The 19,232-nt window shown below is 47.9% G+C and overlaps 1 protein-coding gene across 5 annotated transcripts in view; it reads right to left on the bottom strand.

Annotated features, from left to right (window-relative positions):
* The window catches only part of jarid2b (jumonji, AT rich interactive domain 2b), a 536,459-nt gene that overhangs the window by 125,447 nt on the left and 391,780 nt on the right, over positions 1-19,232 (bottom strand). For all 5 annotated transcript variants that reach the window (XM_038797042.1, XM_038797041.1, XM_038797044.1 and 2 more), the window contains one exon: positions 11,714-11,949. In XM_038797042.1, coding sequence (XP_038652970.1) covers positions 11,714-11,949 — 236 coding nt within the window. The remainder of the gene's footprint in view (positions 1-11,713; positions 11,950-19,232) is intronic.

Here is a 19,232-nt window from a genome sequence, read left to right as displayed (position 1 = left end):
AAGTGGAGTCAAACCAGGGTTTTGTAAAGCTGCCACATAACATCTGCATCTTTATACTCAGGCCCTCTAGTTATAAAGGCCAGCATTCTTGATTACTTCCTGCACATGTTCGTGGCATTTTAAAGATCTATGCACCTAAACCCTCGGGTCTCTTTGAACAGCCACGGAGTTTAGCTTCATACCATTCTAGAAAGTACACTGATCTATCCCTTTTTGATCCAAAATATATAACCTCATACTTGCTTACATTGAAATCCATCTGCCACAGTTTTGCCCATTCACCTAGTCTTTTATTGTCACAAATAGGCTTACGCTGCAATGAAGTTACTGTGAAAAGCCCCGAGTCGCCACACTCCGACACCTGTTCGGGTAAACAGAGGGACAATTCAGAATGTCCAAATTACCTAACAGCATGTCTTTCGGGACTTGTGGCAGGAAACTGGAGCACTCGGAAGAAACCCACACAGATACAGGGAGAGCGTGTAGACTCCACACAGACAGTGACCCAAGCCGGGAATTGAACCTGGGACCTGGAGATGTGAAGCAACAGTACTAACCATTGTGCTACTGTGCAGCCCATCATATTCTTTTGTAATTTTATGCTGGCATCTACAGTCTACAATGCCACCCAACTTTGTGTCATCAGCAAATTTGCATAAATAACTTTCTATGCCATTATCAAAGTTGTTAATGAATAACGTGAACAATTGAAGCCCTAACACATCCCTGTGGGATACCACTAGTCACATCCTGCTAACTTGAGTACCTACCCATTATCCCTACTTTCTGCCATCTGTCACTCAACCAATTTCCCAACCAGTAATTTGCCCTCAACTTAGTTACTAGCCTCATATATATGACTTTTTCAAATGCCTTCTGGAAGTACATATAAAACAACATCCATTGGCATTCCCTTGTCCACAAACTTAGTCACCACTTCAAAAAATTCAATGAGGTTTGCCAGGTATGAATATTGTGATATTCAGTTACCCTATTCTTGGTTACAAACAAAATAATTTCCCCACCACAGATGTTAGGCTAACCGGTGTATAAGAACATAAGAACTAGGAGCAGGAGTAGGCCATCTGGCCCCTCGAGCCTGCTCCGCCATTCAATTAGATCATGGCTGATCTTTTGTGGACTCAGCTCCACTTTCCGGCCCGAACACCATAACCCTTAATCCCTTTATTCTTCAAAAAACTATCTATCTTTACCTTAAAAACATGTAATGAAGGAGCCTCAACTGCTTCACTGGGCAAGGAATTCCATAGCTTCACAACCCTTTGGGTGAAGAAGTTCCTCCTAAACTCAGTTCTAAATCTACTTCCCCTTATTTTGAGGCTATGCCCCCTAGTTCTGCTGTCACCCGCCAGTGGAAACAACCTGCCCGCATCTATCCTATCTATTCCCTTCATAATTTTAAATGTTTCTATAAGATCCCCCCTCATCCTTCTAAATTCCAACGAGTACAGTCCCAGTCTACTCAACCTCTCCTCATAATCCAACCCCTTCAGCTCTGGGATTAACCTAGTGAATCTCCTCTGCACACCCTCCAGCGCCAGTACGTCCTTTCTCAAGTAAGGAGACCAAAACTGAACACAATACTCCAGGTGTGGCCGCACTAACACCTTATACAATTGCAACATAACCTCCCTAGTCTTAAACTCCATCCCTCTAGCAATGAAGGACAAAATTCCATTTGCCTTCTTAATCACCTGTTGCACTTGTAAACCAACCCTGGTTTTCCTCTTTTGCCTTTCTTAAAAAGCAGAGCGACTGGAGCAATTTTCTAATCCAGAGGGACGACTCCTGATACTAGGAAACACTGAAAGAATATAGTTAGGGCATCTATAATGTCCTCCCTTCCTTTAATCCTTGGAAGGAGACCATCAGGACGTTGGGATTTCTTTAGTTCCTCTTTAGAACTCTTTAGTTCCATTAATTTTCTCATTATCAATGTTTTACTTGTATTAATTTATTTAGGCCCCCAGCTCCAATCCACTATTCATGCCTTTGGGACTTGCGGCAAGCTATCCTCCTTTTCTAGTTCAACAGGTCTGCCATTTCTCTATAGTCATTGACAATGTCCTCACTTTCAATCTTTAGCAGGCCAAATAGCTCCTGACCGCCTGCTTTCTCTTTATGTAACTATAAAACTTCATATTGACTTTCATGTTCCTTGCACATTTCCTTTCATAATCCCTTTCAGCTGCTCTTTGTCTCTTTCCCATTCAGGCGGATCTGTGTTGTTCTTTGCATTTTTGTAAACCGTTTCTTTTAGTTTTACGCTGTTTCTTATCTCTTTAGTTGTCCAGGGCTATTTTTTCTGTGAATTGGAGCTTTTCCCTCTCAGAAGTATAAACTGGTTCTGTATTGCGTTAAATGCTTCTTTAAACGTCTTCCACTGTTCTTCAGTTGTTTTACCCATTAGCAGATGTTCAGTTTAGTGTGGACAGTCTCTGTCTCATTTCAATAAAATCAGCCTTACCTACATCTAGAATTCTAGCAGCTGATTTGTGCTTTTTACTTTCATTACATTACAACAGTGACTAATATCCAAAAGTGCTTCATTGGTTGTAAGACACGTTTGGATGTGTTGAGGTCATGAAAAGTACAATATAAATGCAAGTTCTTTCTTTGCTATGATGATATTGAAATATGGCTGAAATCCTGATACAGCTGGTATATGTTACAAAACCATTTGCTTTTGTGCACTTACTGGACAATCCATTCCAGTTAGACTGCAGGGCAAATTCAGCAATAAAATAATTCACAGATTTAGAAATTAACTAAGCCAGCTGTGGATATACAAATCTTGAAAATTAGAGTAAGAGGAAAATACATACTGGACAGCAGTATTAGAAGTGCACTGGTAGACTGCAGAGGAACACTAACTCGACTCTACTCCAATCTTTTGCAATTGGTGGCACAGTGGTTAGCACTGTTGCTTCACAGCACTAGGGTCCCAGGTTAGATTCTTGCTTGGGTCACTGTCCGTGTGGAGTCTGCATGTTCTCCCCATGTCTGCGTGGGTTTCCTCACACAAGTCCCAAAAGACACGTTTGTTAGGTGAATTGGACATTCTGCATTCTCCTCTGTGCACCTGAACAGGCGCCGGAATGTGGCAACTAGGGAATTTTCACAGTAACTTCATTGCAGTGTTAATGTAAGCGTATTTGTGACAATAATAAAGATTGTGTGCCCCATTTGAGTGGCACTCCCAAACTTTTACCAAATTTGGTAGGATTTACTGCTGTAGACCCAAGTCCATGAACAGTTGAATGCGACCGTCACGCTGATTAACCTTACAGCCATTTTCTACCCATCAGTGTGCGCTGGATCAAACACAGGGTCCTCAAGGATGCTTAAGTGCACAGTTAACTAGAAAGAGTTGCTTCCAAAGGTACGGGTGCAGTCAAAGGCAAGTCTGCAAAGTAAACAAACTCAAACAGAATAAATCCCAGCTCAGGCAACAGTGCAGTATTACAGGCATGGTTTCTTATCCACAGCTCACCTTTAGATTACTTTCTCTGTTTGCTTCACTTGAAAACTAGACCATTCCATAATAGTTCAGAGTCCTGAATATTGAATGCACATCTGGCAGGCCCATTATTAAAGATTTCACTGTATATATAAAATTACATATGGCACAAGGATTCAATCCTATATCTGCCAATGTAATTATCCAATTTTTCCTTGCAATATCTTGTTGTATTTACACATTTAGAAAAAACCCAAATGTAATAAACCTAGCCTCCTCCAATTTTCATTTATAAACGGCCAATGAAGAACCCAATTTATCCATTTGCCTCTGGCAGCAATGTTGAAGGTTACAAAACTATCTCTGCAAAATGAGTAAGCGAAGTTCTTGTACTATTATAAAGCAACAATATACTTCACTTCCACATTTCAACACAAAACCTTTCGTTCATTAACACTCAATATACTGCAGAGAATGGGATATCAAATTGCAATACTCTGCCTTCAATTTTCCACTGTCTGGTTGAGGACAATTGTTTCTTCTATGTGTTTGAAACTCTAGGAACCAAAAGAATTTTGAGGAGGGGGGTGGGGAAGAAATGACGAGGAGGCGAAGGAAGGGAAGAGAAGGGGGAGGAAAAGGAGCGTTCATCTCCAACTGACAGTTAAGAATGTTTATACCAAGGTTTGCACCATTCTTCCCTCATCAGAACATATGAGACTTCAGTTGAACAAAACACTGCATCAATCAAATATACCATGTTAGTAATGTCGAGTGGAAGTATTAAATACAATCAGACTGACTGTAATTTGATGCCAACCTTCTATCAGTCAATACCGGAAACAAACTGCTTTGCCCCAATCATTATAAAACATCTATTAGAGGGGTGGCATGTGGCACAGTGGTTAGCACTGGGACTGCAGCGCTGAGGATCCGGGTTCGAATCCCGGCCCTGGGTCACTGTCCGTGTGGAGTTTGCACATTCTCCCCGTGTCTGCATGGGTTTCAGCACCACAACCCAAAAGATGTGCTGGTTAGGTGGATTGGCCACTCTAAATTGCCCCTTAATTAGAAAACAAAAATAATTGGCTACTCTAAATTTATTTTTAAAAATTAAAACATCTATTACTACTGAGAATGCATGCTTGATAAAAAGTGTCGGCAACGTCATGAATTAAAATAGTGACAGAATCAAGGTATTTCCAAAACATTTACTCATCAGTTGCTTATTAAGATGCTGGCTGCTGTGTATTCGGAGCATTTTTTTTTTGCTTGTTATTGCAACTGAACTTGTTTGTGGCTGGCAGCAGAGTGGAAAATATTGAAACAAACAGACATCTCCCCATTATTTTATAAAGCTTTCAATATAGGAACTTATGATGTAATTTGTTGCTCCCAGTTACACAACTGGGATGCTGTATACTGCATACAACAATGGCAATAGTTGGTGCAGGTACATTTTGTAAAATGAAAGGAATGCTCGTAGATCAATGGGATTCGATCAGTTCTGTACTAATTTAGCAGACACCAAGTTAATCATTTAGCAGTGACACTTACTGTGATTATGGATTAAATGTGGTTACAAAACTGGCTCCAGAAGTAGCGTCTCACTACCATTTGGTAGATGAGCACAGTACTTATGGACCAATGACAACGGTCCACATGCTGCTCACAAATTAAATTACTGACTGAAGTATCCATGCTAGGGTAGCATGTTTAGTTTAAGAAATAACTACAGACATAATCAAACAATTAGCTGTTCACAAACTGAGAACACATTGTAGAAAGTAAATATATTTAACATCGAGTACACACAGATCTTCATGGCTAGTTAAACAGTGAACCCAGAAAATGTGGAACATAGTGCTATTTCATGGAGAAAAATTAACTTGCCTACAGCAATCAAGAATATTCAGGTTTGGGGGAGGGGAGGTACCGGGTTGCTGCTGAAACGGTCAGGAAGGAGCTGGAAGACGCAGGGGGTGCTGGAAGGGGGGGGGGGGGGGGGGGGGGGGGGGGGGGGGGGGGGTTGCCGCCGTGGGAAACTGGCAGAGCGTGGGACGCTGGCCGGGGGTGGGCAAGGGATGGGGTATGGCTAAACCGGCAGGGGAAGGGGGCAGGGAGCCCTCGGATCCGGCTGATAACCTGGAATGTGAGGGGGCTGAATGGGCCGGTCAAAAGGGCCCGAGTAGTTGCACACCTGAAGGGACTGAAGGCGGATGTGGCCATGCTCCAGGAGACACACCTGAGAGTGGTGGACCAGGTCCAGCTGAGGAAGGGATGGGTGGGCCAGGTATTCCACTCAGGGCTGGATGAGAAGAGTAAGGGGGTGGCGATCCTGGTGGGGAAGAAGGTGTCGTTTGAGGCGTTGAAGGTGGTGGCTGACAGTGGCGGGAGGTACGTGATGGTGAGTGGCAAGCTGCAGGGGGAGCGGGTAGTGTTGGTGAATGTTTATGCCCCAAATTGGGACGATGCGGGGTTCATGCGGCGTATGTTGGGCCGCATTCCGGACCTGGAGGCGGGGGGCGACTTTAACACAGTACTGGATCCCCCATTGGATCGATCCAAGTCCCGGACGGGTAGGAGGTCGGCGGCGGCTGAGGTGTTGAGGGGATTTATGGACCAGATTGGGGGGGGGGGGGGGGGGGGGGGGGGGGGGGAAGACCCTTGGAGGTTTGCGAGGCCAAGGGCCAGGGAATACTCGTTTTTCTCCCATGTACACGAGGCTTACTCGAGGGTTGATTTTTTTTGTCCTGAGCAGGGGGCTGGTGACGAGGGTGGAGGAAGTGGAATACTCCGCCATTGCCATTTCAGATCATGCCCCGCACTGGATGGACCTCGGGCTGGGGGAAGAGAGGGACCAACGTCCGCTCTGGCGCATGCAGGTGGGGCTGCTGGCAGATGAGGAGGTGGCCGGGAGGGTCCGGGGGTGTATTGAGTGATACCTCGAGGCCAATGATAACGGGGAGGTTCGGGTGGGGACGGTCTGGGAGGCATTGAAGGCGGTGATATGGGGGGAATTGATCTCCATCCGAACCCATAGGGAGAGGGGGGAGCAGCTGGAAAGGGAAAGACTGATAGGGGAGATGGTGCAGGTGGATAGGAGATATGCGGAGGCCCCAGAGGAGGGATTGCTGGGGGAGAGGCGTAGCCTTCAGGCCAGATTTGACCTACTGACGACCAGAAAGGCGGAAGCTCAGTGGAGGAAAGCACAGGGGGCGGTGTATGAATACGGGGAGAAGGCGAGCAGGATGCAGGCGCACCAGCTCCGGAAGCGAGACGCGGCCAGGGAGATTGGGGGAGTGAGGGATAGAGCTGGGAAGGTGGTGCGGAGGGGGGGGGGGTAGATGTCAATGGGGTCTTCAGGGACTTCTATGGGGAACTGTACCGGTCTGAACCCCCGGTGGAGGAGGGTGGAATGGGGCGCTTCTTGGACAAGTTGCGATTCCCGAGGGTGGAAGAGGAGCAGGTGGAGGGACATGGGGCGCCGATCGAGCTGGAGGAGGTGGTCAAAGGGATAGGGAGCATGCAGTCGGGGACGGCGCCGGGGCCGGACGGGTTTCCGGCTGAATTCTATAAAAAGTATTTGGACCTGTTGGGCCCCCTGTTGGTCCGGACCTTTAACGAGGCAAGGGAGGGGGGGGCTCTGCCCCCAACTATGTCACGGGCGCTGATTTCCTTGATCCTGAAGCGGGACAAGGACCCTCTGCAGTGTGGATCATACAGGCCGATTTCGCTGCTGAACGCCAGTGCTGAGCTGCTGGTTAAGATCCTGGCCACTAGAATAGAGGATTGTGCGCCTGGGGTCATACATGAGGACCAGACGGGGTTTGTGAAGGGAAGGCAGCTGAACACAAACGTGCGAAGGCTCCTCAATGTCATTATGATGCCGGCTGTGGAAGGGGAGGCGGAGATAGTGGTGGCGTTAGACGCGGAGAAGGCCTTCGATAGGGTTGAGTGGGAGTACTTGTGGGAGGTGTTGGAGAGGTTTGGGTTTGGGGAGGGGTTTATCCGGTGGGTGAGGCAGCTCTACGAGGCCCCGATGGCAAGTGTAGCCACGAATAGGAGGAGGTCGGAGTACTTTCGGCTGCAGCAGGGGGACGAGACAGGGGTGCCCCCTGTCCCCCTTGCTCTTCGCGTTGGCTATTGAGCCCCTGGCCATGGCACTGAGGGAGTCAGAGAACTGGAGAGGCCTGGTGCGGGATGGGGAGGAGCATCGAGTGTCGCTGTACGCGGACGACTTGTTGCTGTATGTGGCGAACCCGGTGGGGGGGATGCCGGAGGTGATGAGGATTCTTAGGGAATTCGGGGGTTTCTCGGGGTATAAGCTGAACCTGGGCAAAAGTGAGGTGTTTGTGGTGCATCCGGGGGAGCAAGAGGAGGGGATTGGTAGGCTCCCATTGAAGCAGGCAGGGAAGAGTTTCAGGTACCTAGGGGTCCAGGTGGCGGGGAGCTGGGGGGCCCTGCACAGGCTCAACCTCACAAGATTGGTGGAGCAGATGGAGGAGGAGTTTAAGAGATGGGATATGTTACCGCTGTCACTGGCGGGGAGGGTGCAGTCCGTCAAGATGACGGTGCTCCCGAGGTTTTTGTTCCTGTTCCAGTGCCTCCCCATCCTTATCCCGAAGGCCTTTTTCAGGAGGGTCAACAGCAGTATCGCGGGATTTGTGTGGGCGCATGGGATTCCGAGGATTCGAAGAGTGTTCCCGGAGCGAGGCAGGAATAGGGGGGGGGGGGGCTGGCGTTGCCCAACCTCTGTGGGTACTACTGGGCGGCCAACGCAGCAATGGTGCGTAAGTGGGTAACGGACGAGGAGGGGGCAGCGTGGAAGAGGGTGGCGTCTTGTGTGGGCACGAGCCTGGAAACGCTAGTAACGGCGCGTTGCCGCTCCCTCCAACAAGGTATACCACGAGCCCGGTGGTGGCGGCTACCCTCAAAATTTGGGGGCAATGGAGACGGCACAGGGAAGAAATGGGTGGCTCGATGGAGGCCCCGATACGGGGGAACCATCGGTTCGTCCCAGGGAGCATTGATGGCGGATTTCTGAGCTGGCACAGGGCAGGGGTTAGGAGGTTGAGGGACCTGTTTGTGAAGGGGAGGTTCGCGAGCTTGGGGGAGTTGGAGGGGAAGTTTGGGCTCCCCGGGGAGCATGTTTAGGTACATCCAGGTGAGGACGTTTGCCAGGCAGCAGGTGGAGGGGTTCCCCTTGCTGCCCCCACGAGGGGTGCTGGATAGGGTGCTCTCGGGGGCGTGGGTCAGAGGAGGGAGGATCTCGGACATATACCGGGTAATGCAGGAGGTAGACGAGGCCTCGGTGGAGGAACTGAAGGGTAAATGGGAAGAGGAGCTGGGTGAGGAGATTGAGGAGGGGACGTGGGCGGATGCCCTGGAGAGAGCAAATTCCTCCTCTTCCTGTGCGAGGCTTAGCCTCATACAGTTCAAGGTGCTGCATAGGCCCACATGACTGGGTCGAGGATGAGCAGGTTTTTCGGGGGAGAGGACAGGTGTGCCAGGTGCTCAGGGAGCCCAGCGAACCACGCCCATATGTTTTGGGCGTGCCCAGCATTGGGGGAGTTTTGGGAGGGGGTAGCAAAGACGGTGTCGAGGGTGGTGGGATCCAGGGTTGAGCCAGGCTGGGGACTCGCAATTTTTGGGGTTGCAGTGGAGCCGGGAGTGCAGGAGGCGATAGAGGCCGGGGTTCTGGCCTTTGCGCCCTAGTAGCCCAGCGGAGGATCTTGCTCCAATGGAAGGATGAGAGGCCCCCAAGCGTGGAGGCCTCGATCTCGGATATGGCGGGGTTCATTAAATTGGAGGGGGTGAAATTTGCCCTGAGGGGATCAGTACAAGGGTTTTTCAGGCGGTGGCAGCCTTTTCTGGACTTCCTGGCGGAACGGTAGGGAAATAGGCCGATAGCAGCAGCAACCCGGTTTGGGGCGGGTGGGGGGGGAGGATTGGGGGGAGGGAGAACTGTGCACATGGGTTTGTGGAGGGTGCTATCTCTCTCTCTTTTTTTTCTCTCTTTTGTTTTTCTCTTCTTTCTTTTTCTTTGTTTTTGTTCTTTCCTTTTGTTTGAAGTTGCTCTTGGAGCTGGGGGGGGGGGGGGGGCGGGGGCGGGGGGGGGGGTACTGTTCATGGGGGGTTACTGAGGTTGTATGTTAACAAAGTTAAGATTTTATATTTTGTAAAAATGTCAATAAAAATTATTTATTAAAAAAAAAAGAATATTCAGGTTTGAAAAAAATTGCAGGTTTGTCAGTGGATGCTGGAACCCACTATACCAATTTCCCAAACCACAATGGCCTAATTTTCACTGCATTTGCAGATGCAAAAAGAACAGTAAGGAAAGTTAGTATTGAAACAGAGACGTCTGTAAATTTTTAAACCGGAACACAGCCTATGTGACAAAACCTCCAGGGTATACAACTGATCCAATCAAACTTTAAATTAGTAATAACCAATGTAGAACCTTATGGAGAAGCAAGCTTCAGGGGCAAAGGAAATAACATACTGTCAGGTACATATTTGTTATTTAGTAAAAGTAGTATAGGTACGGTGTCTCAAATGGATTTCAGATCTTGCCTGTTTTCAAGTCAGACGGTTTGGGGTGGGTCAGGTCAAGGTCGCATATCCACTTGGAGTAAGGAAAGACATGTTCTTGAGGCAGATAAGCCAGTCAGTGTGCCTGTGCTCCAATGCAGCACCTAGCCCAACATGCTGGCAGGTTATTTTACTCATCTAATAATAATCAAAATTGATGCAAGACTGCTATTTCAGAATACCAGATTTGAGATACTGTATCTGTACATTTATTATTGGGGCAGGACGGTAGCATAGTGATTAGCACATTTGCTTCACAGCTCCAGAATCCCCGGTTCGATTCCCGGCTTGGGTCACTGCCTGTGCGGAGTCTGCACGTTCTCCCAGTGTGTGCGTGGGTTTCCTCCGGGTGCTCCGCTTTCCTCCCACAGTCCAAAGACGTGCAGGTTAGGTGGATTGGCCATGATAAATTGCCCTCAGTGTCCAAAATTGCCCTTAATGTTGGGTGGGGTTGCTGGGTTATGGGGATAGGGTGGAGGTGTGCAGTTGAGTAGGGTGCTCTTTCCAAGAGCCGGCGCAGCCTTGATGGGCCGAATGGCCTTTCTGCACTGTAAATTCTATGAATTAGCAAAGAAAAAAAGTTCACAGCGTGGAGAGATTGTCCAAAGGAAAGGTTGGCCATTGGTCATGATTTCGGAGAACAACCCAGCAACCTTTCCAGTCTCAATTTTGTTGTCATCAGGTGATGAATGCTTCGAAGAGCTCAACAATTTTCCCATCAGGGTGCAAGAAAATAAGAGTCAAATCTGTTTAACTTATCCCTTCAAAGAACACACTGTTCCCTCCTTGAAGCTAACCGGTAGATAAAATGCCCAATAAGACATCCAGCACAGTTTCTTCCTGAATAGAGAATATCTATGCCAAATTGCAGGGACAGGAACAAGCACTGCAAGATCACGAGCAGTGAAACTGGCCCATCTGTGAACTCTACCAGATATTTATCTCAAATGCATTGTTATAAATGTAGTCTTCATGTACATTCAAATTTTAGTCTCGGGCTTCTTTTTTTATATAAATTTAGAGTGCCCAATTATTTATTTATTTTCTTTTTTCCCAATTAAGGGGCAATTTAACGTGGCCAATCCACGTAACCTGCACATATTTTGGGTTGTGGGGGTGAAACCCACGCAGACAGGGGGAGAATGTGTAAACTCCAAACTTCACACGGACAGTGACCGCACCGGAGTTCGAACCTGGGTCCTCAGCACCGCAGACCTAGTGCTAACCACTGCGCCACCATGCAGCCCCTGTCTCAGGCTTCTTAAAAGGTTAGATTTAAACACATTCCCCATCATTTACAGCAGGCCTTTTCCTGAAAAAGGTGAGATATACCGGTTATATTGCTATGTGAACCTGTTTTCTGTAACATTTGCTGCTCCTTTAGGAATGATGCTGAAATAACCATCCATGCTTAAACAACCATTCAATTTGCAGAGCAATTGAGCAAAGTTCCTGGAAATCACAGCTAATTCTTCCCAAAATATAGAAACTTGAAATTGACGTTAATGCAAATAAGTAAGTTATAATTTTTTGATCAATAAAAATGGCTACCCATTTCAAGTGTTTGAAAATAAACAGCCCTTCTGCGGTAAGGAGCGAACGTTTCAGTTAAATATGCTGAATAGTATTTTGTACCTGTGGTGTTCGGTGCTCCTGAGATGGTTTTGTAACAGCTGAGCCATTAGCAGCAGACCCTTTTGTTGAGCTGCCCATTTGTGAAGAAGAATTAGCAGCAGTGCCCGTTGAACACGGCTCTTTCTTGCACTCAACCTTTTGGTCACTGTTCTTCTCCTTCCCTGGTGTGGCCTCTTTTCCCTTGTTTTTCTGTACAGATTCTTTCTCTCTCAACAGCTTACCCGAACCATTCAAAACTGAGGGGGGAGAAAAAGTAAATGTGAAAAGTGAAGGGGAAAACCCATCTGAAACGCAGGTTACAAGCACTCCATACACAATTTATAAACCAGTGATGACCTCTTAAGAAATGTCTGGGGAGCACGTTTCAAGCACTGCTTTGCCAGAGAACAGCCTAGTTAAGAAAGGAGAATTCATTATAGAATCATAGAATTTACAGTGCAGAAGGAGACCCATCGAGTCTGCACCGGCTCTTAGAAAGAGCACCCTACCCAAGTGTGGTGATATGATTTGCATAGCTGTCTGCCATTGGTGCAGAACACCGGCTTACCATTGGCCCTGGTCGGTCATGTGCCTCTCGACCGATTGGTTGAGACCAGTCATGTGACAGCTCTCCGATTGGTCGAGAGGCTGAGTTAATCACGTCTCCATACCGAGGTATAAATAGTCGGAACGCCCGGCGGTCGTCCATTTTATTGTAGTCAACCGCAGGGCTAAGTTCTAGCTTATTAAAGCCTAACTTTTGTATAGCAACTCGTCTCTCGTGCAATTGATGGCTCATCACCAAGCCCACACCTTCACCCTATCCCCATAACCCAGTAATCCCACCAATACTACGGGCAATTTTGGACACTAAGGGCAATTTAGCATGACCAATCCACCTAACGTGCACATCTTTGGACTATGGGAGGAAACCAGAGCACCCGGAGGAAACCTACGCACACACGGGGAGAACATGCAGACTTCATACAGACAGTGACCCAAGCCGAGAATCAAACCTGGGACTCTGGAGCTGTGAAGCAATTGTGCTAACCACTATGCTACCGTGCTGCCCTAAATCTATCCAAACAAATATGAAAAATACAAGAATCTTCTTTGCATAATTTCCTTCTAGAATTTCTGTCCCATTTCAACCTGGTGCACATGGTTTACAAATTTTAGTGTGTACCATAGGAATTCCATCCCTTAAAACTAGGGGCAAGATTCTCGTGAGGCGCCCGCCGCTGACTGGTGGCGGGATCTTCTGGTCCCACCGCTCTCAATGGAGTTCCCATTGAATCCACCCCACGCCGCCAGGAAACCTGTGGTGGGGGTGCACTGTCGCCGGAAGATCTCACCCTAGATCTTACCAGATGGTACTTCGCACACATTTATTGGCTCCAAAGTCAGGAACAAAATACAAATTTCAACATGCACATCCTCTCAAACCCTTCAATATCTGGAGTTTTGTACATTGCCTTTCCCCTGTGCCCAACCACAGGCAACAGTCTTCAGTCACCTCAGTCCCTATTCTCTGGAACTGTTTGCTGCCTTAAGCCCTTTGCACCTTTCCAATCCTCAGTGAACTGTTAGATTTGTTCCTGCCGACGGAATCATAGCGCTCCTGAAAGAGTTTGGAGCCTTCTCGGGCTACAAACTCAACATGAGCAAAAGTGAGATCTTCCCAGTACACCCGCAGGGGGGGGGGGGCAGCACTAAAGGGCCTGCCGTTCAAACAAGCCCGAAATAAATTCCGCTACCTGGGGATCCAAATAGCCCATGACTGGAAAGCAAACATATCATGGCGTTCGTATGGGGGGGTAAAAATGCTAGGATCCCAAAGAATGTCATACAAAAAACAAAATCCAGGGGGGGGGCTAGCCCTCCCGAATCTACAATTCTACCACTGGGCGGCAACAGCCGAGCGAGTAAGGGGATGGATCCAGGAGCCAGAAGCCGAGTGGGTGCGTGCGGAGGAGGCCTCCTGCATGGGAACCTCCCTCCGGGCCCTCGCCACGGCAGCACTCCCATCCCCACCCAAAAAACACTCCACCAGCCCAGTGGTGACAGCCACCCTCCAATCCTGGAACCAACTGCGGCAGCAATTTGGCCTGTACAAAATGTCGGACAAGGCTCCCATCTGCAACAACCATAGGTTCAAACCAGCACTGACCGACGCCACCTTCAAAAGGTGGAGGCAGGACAGGGGGACACTGACAGTCAGGGACCTATACACGGACGACAGGATCGCAACACTGGACGAACTGACAGAGAAATTTCAGCTAGCTGGGGGGAACGAGCTACGGTACCTGCAGCTCAAAAACTTCCTACGAAAGGAGACAAGGACGTACCCACAACCGCCACGACAGACACTATTGGAAGACCTACTGGACGCAAGTATCCTAGAGAAAGGGAACTGTAGTGACATGTATGACCGACTGGTAGACAGGGACGACACCGTACTGGACGCAACAAGAAGGAAATGGGAGGACGACCTGGGGATGGAGTTAGGGTGGGGACTCTGGAGCGAAGCACTGCATAGGGTCAACTCCACCTCCACGTGCGCAAGGCTCAGCCTGACGCAACTAAAAGTGGTACATAGAGCCCACTTAACGAGAAACCGTATGAGTAGGTTCTTCCCGGAGGTGGAGGACAAATGTGAGCGGTGCCAGAGAGGCCCGGCCAACCACGCCCACATGTTCTGGTCTTGCCCCAGACTTGTGGAGTACTGGACACCCTTCTTCGAGGCTATGTCCAAAGTGGTGGGGGTGAGGGTGGAGCCATGCCCGATAGTGGCGGTCTTCGGGGTTTCAGACCAGCCAGATCTATTCCTGGGGAGGAGGGCGGACGCCCTTGCCTTTGCCTCCCTGATTGCCCGCCGTAGAATCCTGTTTGGCTGGCGGTCAGCAGCACCACCCAGAGCTACAGACTGGCTGTCCGACCTCTCGGAATCTCTCCAAATGGAGAAAATCAAATTCGCCATCCGAGGGTCGGACGACGGCTTCCACAGAACGTGGGAGCCATTCATGCAACTGTTCCGGGACCTGTTTGTGGCCAACGTACAGGAGGAAGAATAGTCGGGTGGCCAAGAACCAGGGGAAATGGACGGGAATCGGGGGAAGGTAGCCGGGGGGGGGGGGGGGGGGGGGGGGGGGGGGGGGGGGCTACGGGCTCGGTATGGGGGTTTGATGGCAAGCCAAGGCCCAAAACCAAACTATAAATAAATGCCTATAAACATGTGCCTCGGCCATATTGGGGAATGTAAAATATGTATGCTGGCTAAAGGGGGCGGCCACAATTATTGTTATGAAGATGCTTACCTGTAAATATTCATGTAAAATTTTTGTGTTTTCCTTTTTTTTTCCTCTCTCTCTAATAACTTGTAATTTGTCATATATAAAATATGAAAACTCAATAAAAAAACATTTATAAATAAGATTTGTTCCTGCCAGGGCAGCACGGTGGTACAGTGGTTAGCATTGCTGCCTACGGCGCTGAGGACCCGGGTTCGAATCCCGGCCCTGGGTCACTGTCATAGAACAGTACAGCACAGAACAGGCCCTTCGGCCCTCGATGTTGTGCCGAGCAATGATCACCCTACTTAAACCCACGTAACCCATATACCCGTAACCCAACAATCCCCCCATTAACCTTACACTACGGGCAATTTAGCATGGCCAATCCACCTAACCCGCACATCTTTGGACTGTGGGAGGAAACCGGAGCACCCGGAGGAAGCCCACGCACACACGGGGAGGACGTGCAGACTCCACACAGACAGTGACCCAGCCGGGAATCGAACCGGGGACCCTGGAGCTGTGAAGTATTGATGCTAACCACCATGCTACCGTGAGGCCCTCACGGTCTGTGTGGAGTATGCACGTTCTCCCCGTGTCTGCGTGGCTTTCACCCCCACAACCCAAAGATGTGCAGGGTAGGTGAATTGGACACGCTAAATTGCCCCTTAATTGGAAAAAATAATTGGCTACTCTAAATTTTAAAATAAAAAATAAAAAAAAGATTTGTTCCTGCCTATTCCACCTTCAACACCACCTCAAAACCCACCCCTCTATTATTTCTCCCAACATGGTTTGCTTTCTGTTCCTTCATCTATTGAATTTCTTTCTCCTCACTCTCAAGCACTTTGGAATAGGTGAACCCTACATAGAACATAGAACATAGAACAGTACAGCACAGAACAGGCCCTTCGGCCCTCGATGTTGTGCCGAGCAATGATCACCCCACTTAAACCCACGTAACCCGTATACCCGTAACCCAACAATCCCCCCATTAACCTTACACTACGGGCAATTTAGCATGGCCAATCCACCTAACCTGCACATCTTTGTGACTGTGGGAGGAAACCGGAGCACCCGGAGGAAACCCACGCACACACGGGGAGGACGTGCAGACTCCACACAGACAGTGACCCAGCCGGGAATCGAACCTGGGACCCTGGAGCTGTGAAGCATTGATGCTAACCACCATGCTACCGTGAGGCCCTAATGCTGCTTCAGGGTAAAATTTAATTTAACTGCATATACAATCCTATAAAATGGACAGAATACAATTGTATGTGAACAGAGAAACTAAGGATATTTGTTGCTTTGTTACTAGATACCTCTTTCAAACCAGCATCTAAAGACATAAATCCAAGTTGCACTTCTTGCAGTCACTGAGCTCTGCTCACTGGTATCTAAATCCTGGCCAACATTTAATGTTAGGAGAGAGCCAGGGGCGGCACGGTGGCACAGTGATTAGCATTGCTGCCTACGGCGCTGAGGACCCGGATTCGAATCCCGGCCCTGGGTCACTGTCTGTGAGGAGTTTGCACATTCTCCCCGTGTCTGCGTGGGTTTCACCCCCACAACCCAAAGATGTGCAGGATAGGTGGATTGGCCACGTTAAATTGCCCCTTAATTGGAAAAAATGAATTGGATATTCTAAAAAAAAAATTTTAAATGTTAGGAGAGAGCCAAAGGATAATTTAACAGCTGGATTTTGCAATAGTCTGACGTTAGTGTTCTGAAAGGTGGTGACATGAAAGCTTTTTTGTCAAGTTGCACTTTAGGTGACCACCCCCTCCCCACATGGTCTTTAACTAACTTGAACTGAGTTCTTTGATAAGGTAACAGAGGTTTGATGAAGAACTGTGCAGCTGTTGTGTATATGGATTTTCAAATGGAATTTGATAAAGATCTACATAATAGATTTAGCTAAAAATGAGATGCCAACCTGGTGAAGCTATAACATGTGCACACTAATCAAGAGGAAGCAGCATGCTATATATAGACCCAAATGATCCCACAACCAACAGATCAGATGAAGCCTCTGGAATCCTATCACATCCAGTCATAAAATGGTTATGAATAATTAAACAATGAACAGGAGCAGGAGGCGCCACAAACAGCTCTGTCATCAATGATGGTAGAGTCCAACATATTCATGTAAGCGACAAGGCTGAAATATTTTCAACTACCTTCAGCCAGAAGTGCAGAAACAATGATGCATCTTGGCCTCTTCTGGAGGCCCCAAGAAACACAAATGCCAATTTTCATTTATAATTTGATCCACTTCATGTGACATCAAGAAACAGCTGACGGCACTGGATACAGCAACTACTGGCTGTGGTACTAAAGGATGTGTGTTCCAGAACTAACGTGTTGCTAGGCAAATTATTCTCAACGCTGGAATCTACCGGAATAAACATAGAACATACAGTGCAGAAGGAGGCCATTTGGCCCATCGAGTCTGCACTGACCCATTTAAGCCCTCACCTTCCACCCTATCCCTGTAACCCAATAACCTCTCCGAACATTTTGGCCCCAAGGGCAATTTTAGCATGGCTAATCCACCTAACCTGCACGTCTTTGGACTGTGGGAGGAAACCGGAGCACCCGGAGGAAACCCACGCAGACACAGGGAGTGCAGACTCCATACAGACAGTCACTCAGCAGGGAATTGAACCCGGGACGCTGGCGCTGTGAAGCCACAGTGCTAGCCACTTGTGCTACCGTGCTGCCAAAGATTCAATGTGGAAAGATTCCTCACTATGTCCTATCCACAAAAGCAGGGCCAATTACCACTTTACTTACAATCAGCACTAAATCGATGGAAGATGTTACTGACAGTGCAATCAAGTGGTCCTTAGACAGCAAGAATCTGTTCAGTGGTGTCAATTTTCCAGGGCCATGCCATCAGACCTCCTTGCAGCCCAAATATGGATAAAAACACTGGAATTCCAGAGGTGGAATAAAAGTGGCTGCCCTTGACATCAAGGGCATTTGACAATGTGGCATCAAGGAACCCTTGCAAGATTGAAGTCAATGGGAAATCATGGAAACTCTCCATTGGTAAGAGTCATACCTAGGATTGTGGGAGGAAACTGCAGCACCTGGAGGAAACCCACGCAAGTGCAAATTCCACATGTGCAGCTACCCAATGCCAGAATTGAACCCGGGTCCCTGGCAATGTGAGGCAACAGTGGTAAGCACTGTACCACCCTCATATGATGTACGATTGACCCCACATTCTGAAGTTTTTTTGTTCAGGGACATATTACTTCCTTTTTGTCTATTTGGGGTCATCCAGAATCTCCAGTTTAAATATCCACTGACAATCCTGGTCTTAGCAGCCGTAGAACTAAATGGAACTAACCAGAAGAAAGCCCATATGGTCATCAATTCAAACCAATTTCCACTGCTCAAAATTCTCTTCACAGGCCTGTATTTTCCTCTGCTTCAACTATCTTCCCAAATTTCCTTCAAGATATGCACCTTTATCTATGACTAACTATGGTAAACCATTAAGTTTCTTCCAACTCTCTGGCCATTAACAGTTTGACTTTTAAATAGATGATGCCACATTACTAACTCCCCAACCAGAGGCAGAGGTGGCCATGGGTTCCTGATGGAGCAATTTTCAAGAATTTGGGAAAACCTGTATTTCGTAATCAAACAGATTCTTTCCACTGCCAACTGAAGAGTCCTGTCCTCCACTTCTCCCTTCAAGGCCGTCCTGCCTTCTGCCCACAGAGAAGTACACAAGTGGAAATAGCTATTCAGTCTGTGATGAAGCTTCCTTATCAGACTTCATATACTCCTCCCTATAAATTCACCCAACTTTCCTTCCCACACACCGGAATTGCCAGGCTGATGCATGCTTCCTATCCACCCCAGCAGAGCTAACAGAAGAGCTTAGCAGAGGTGAAACAGAGAGATAGTTCTCCAATGTACATGGTATCATGCAGACTTACATTTTTTTTCATTGCTTATGAACTTATGAACTGCAGTTTTATATTGGGAGAGTTGACTAAAGGTTGGCCACATGCATGTTGTTGGTAATTATATGATCATCTGATTCCTGACAGTCTGTTCTGTGTCTCCAGTTAAGTTCAGTTGACTGCACACAGACTTGCAACTAAACCCAAAATCTGCCAGATGGAATGGTACCATGCTGTCATGACATTTACCCACTGAGTCAGACACAATTATTAGAAATGACTGATTCTCAACATCTGTCTGACCTGTGCTGTAAAGAGTTT

Source organism: Scyliorhinus canicula, chromosome 5 (assembly GCF_902713615.1).
Source record: "Scyliorhinus canicula chromosome 5, sScyCan1.1, whole genome shotgun sequence".
NCBI classification, from domain to species: domain Eukaryota; kingdom Metazoa; phylum Chordata; class Chondrichthyes; order Carcharhiniformes; family Scyliorhinidae; genus Scyliorhinus; species Scyliorhinus canicula.
This window is presented reverse-complemented; position numbering and strand designations above follow the sequence as displayed.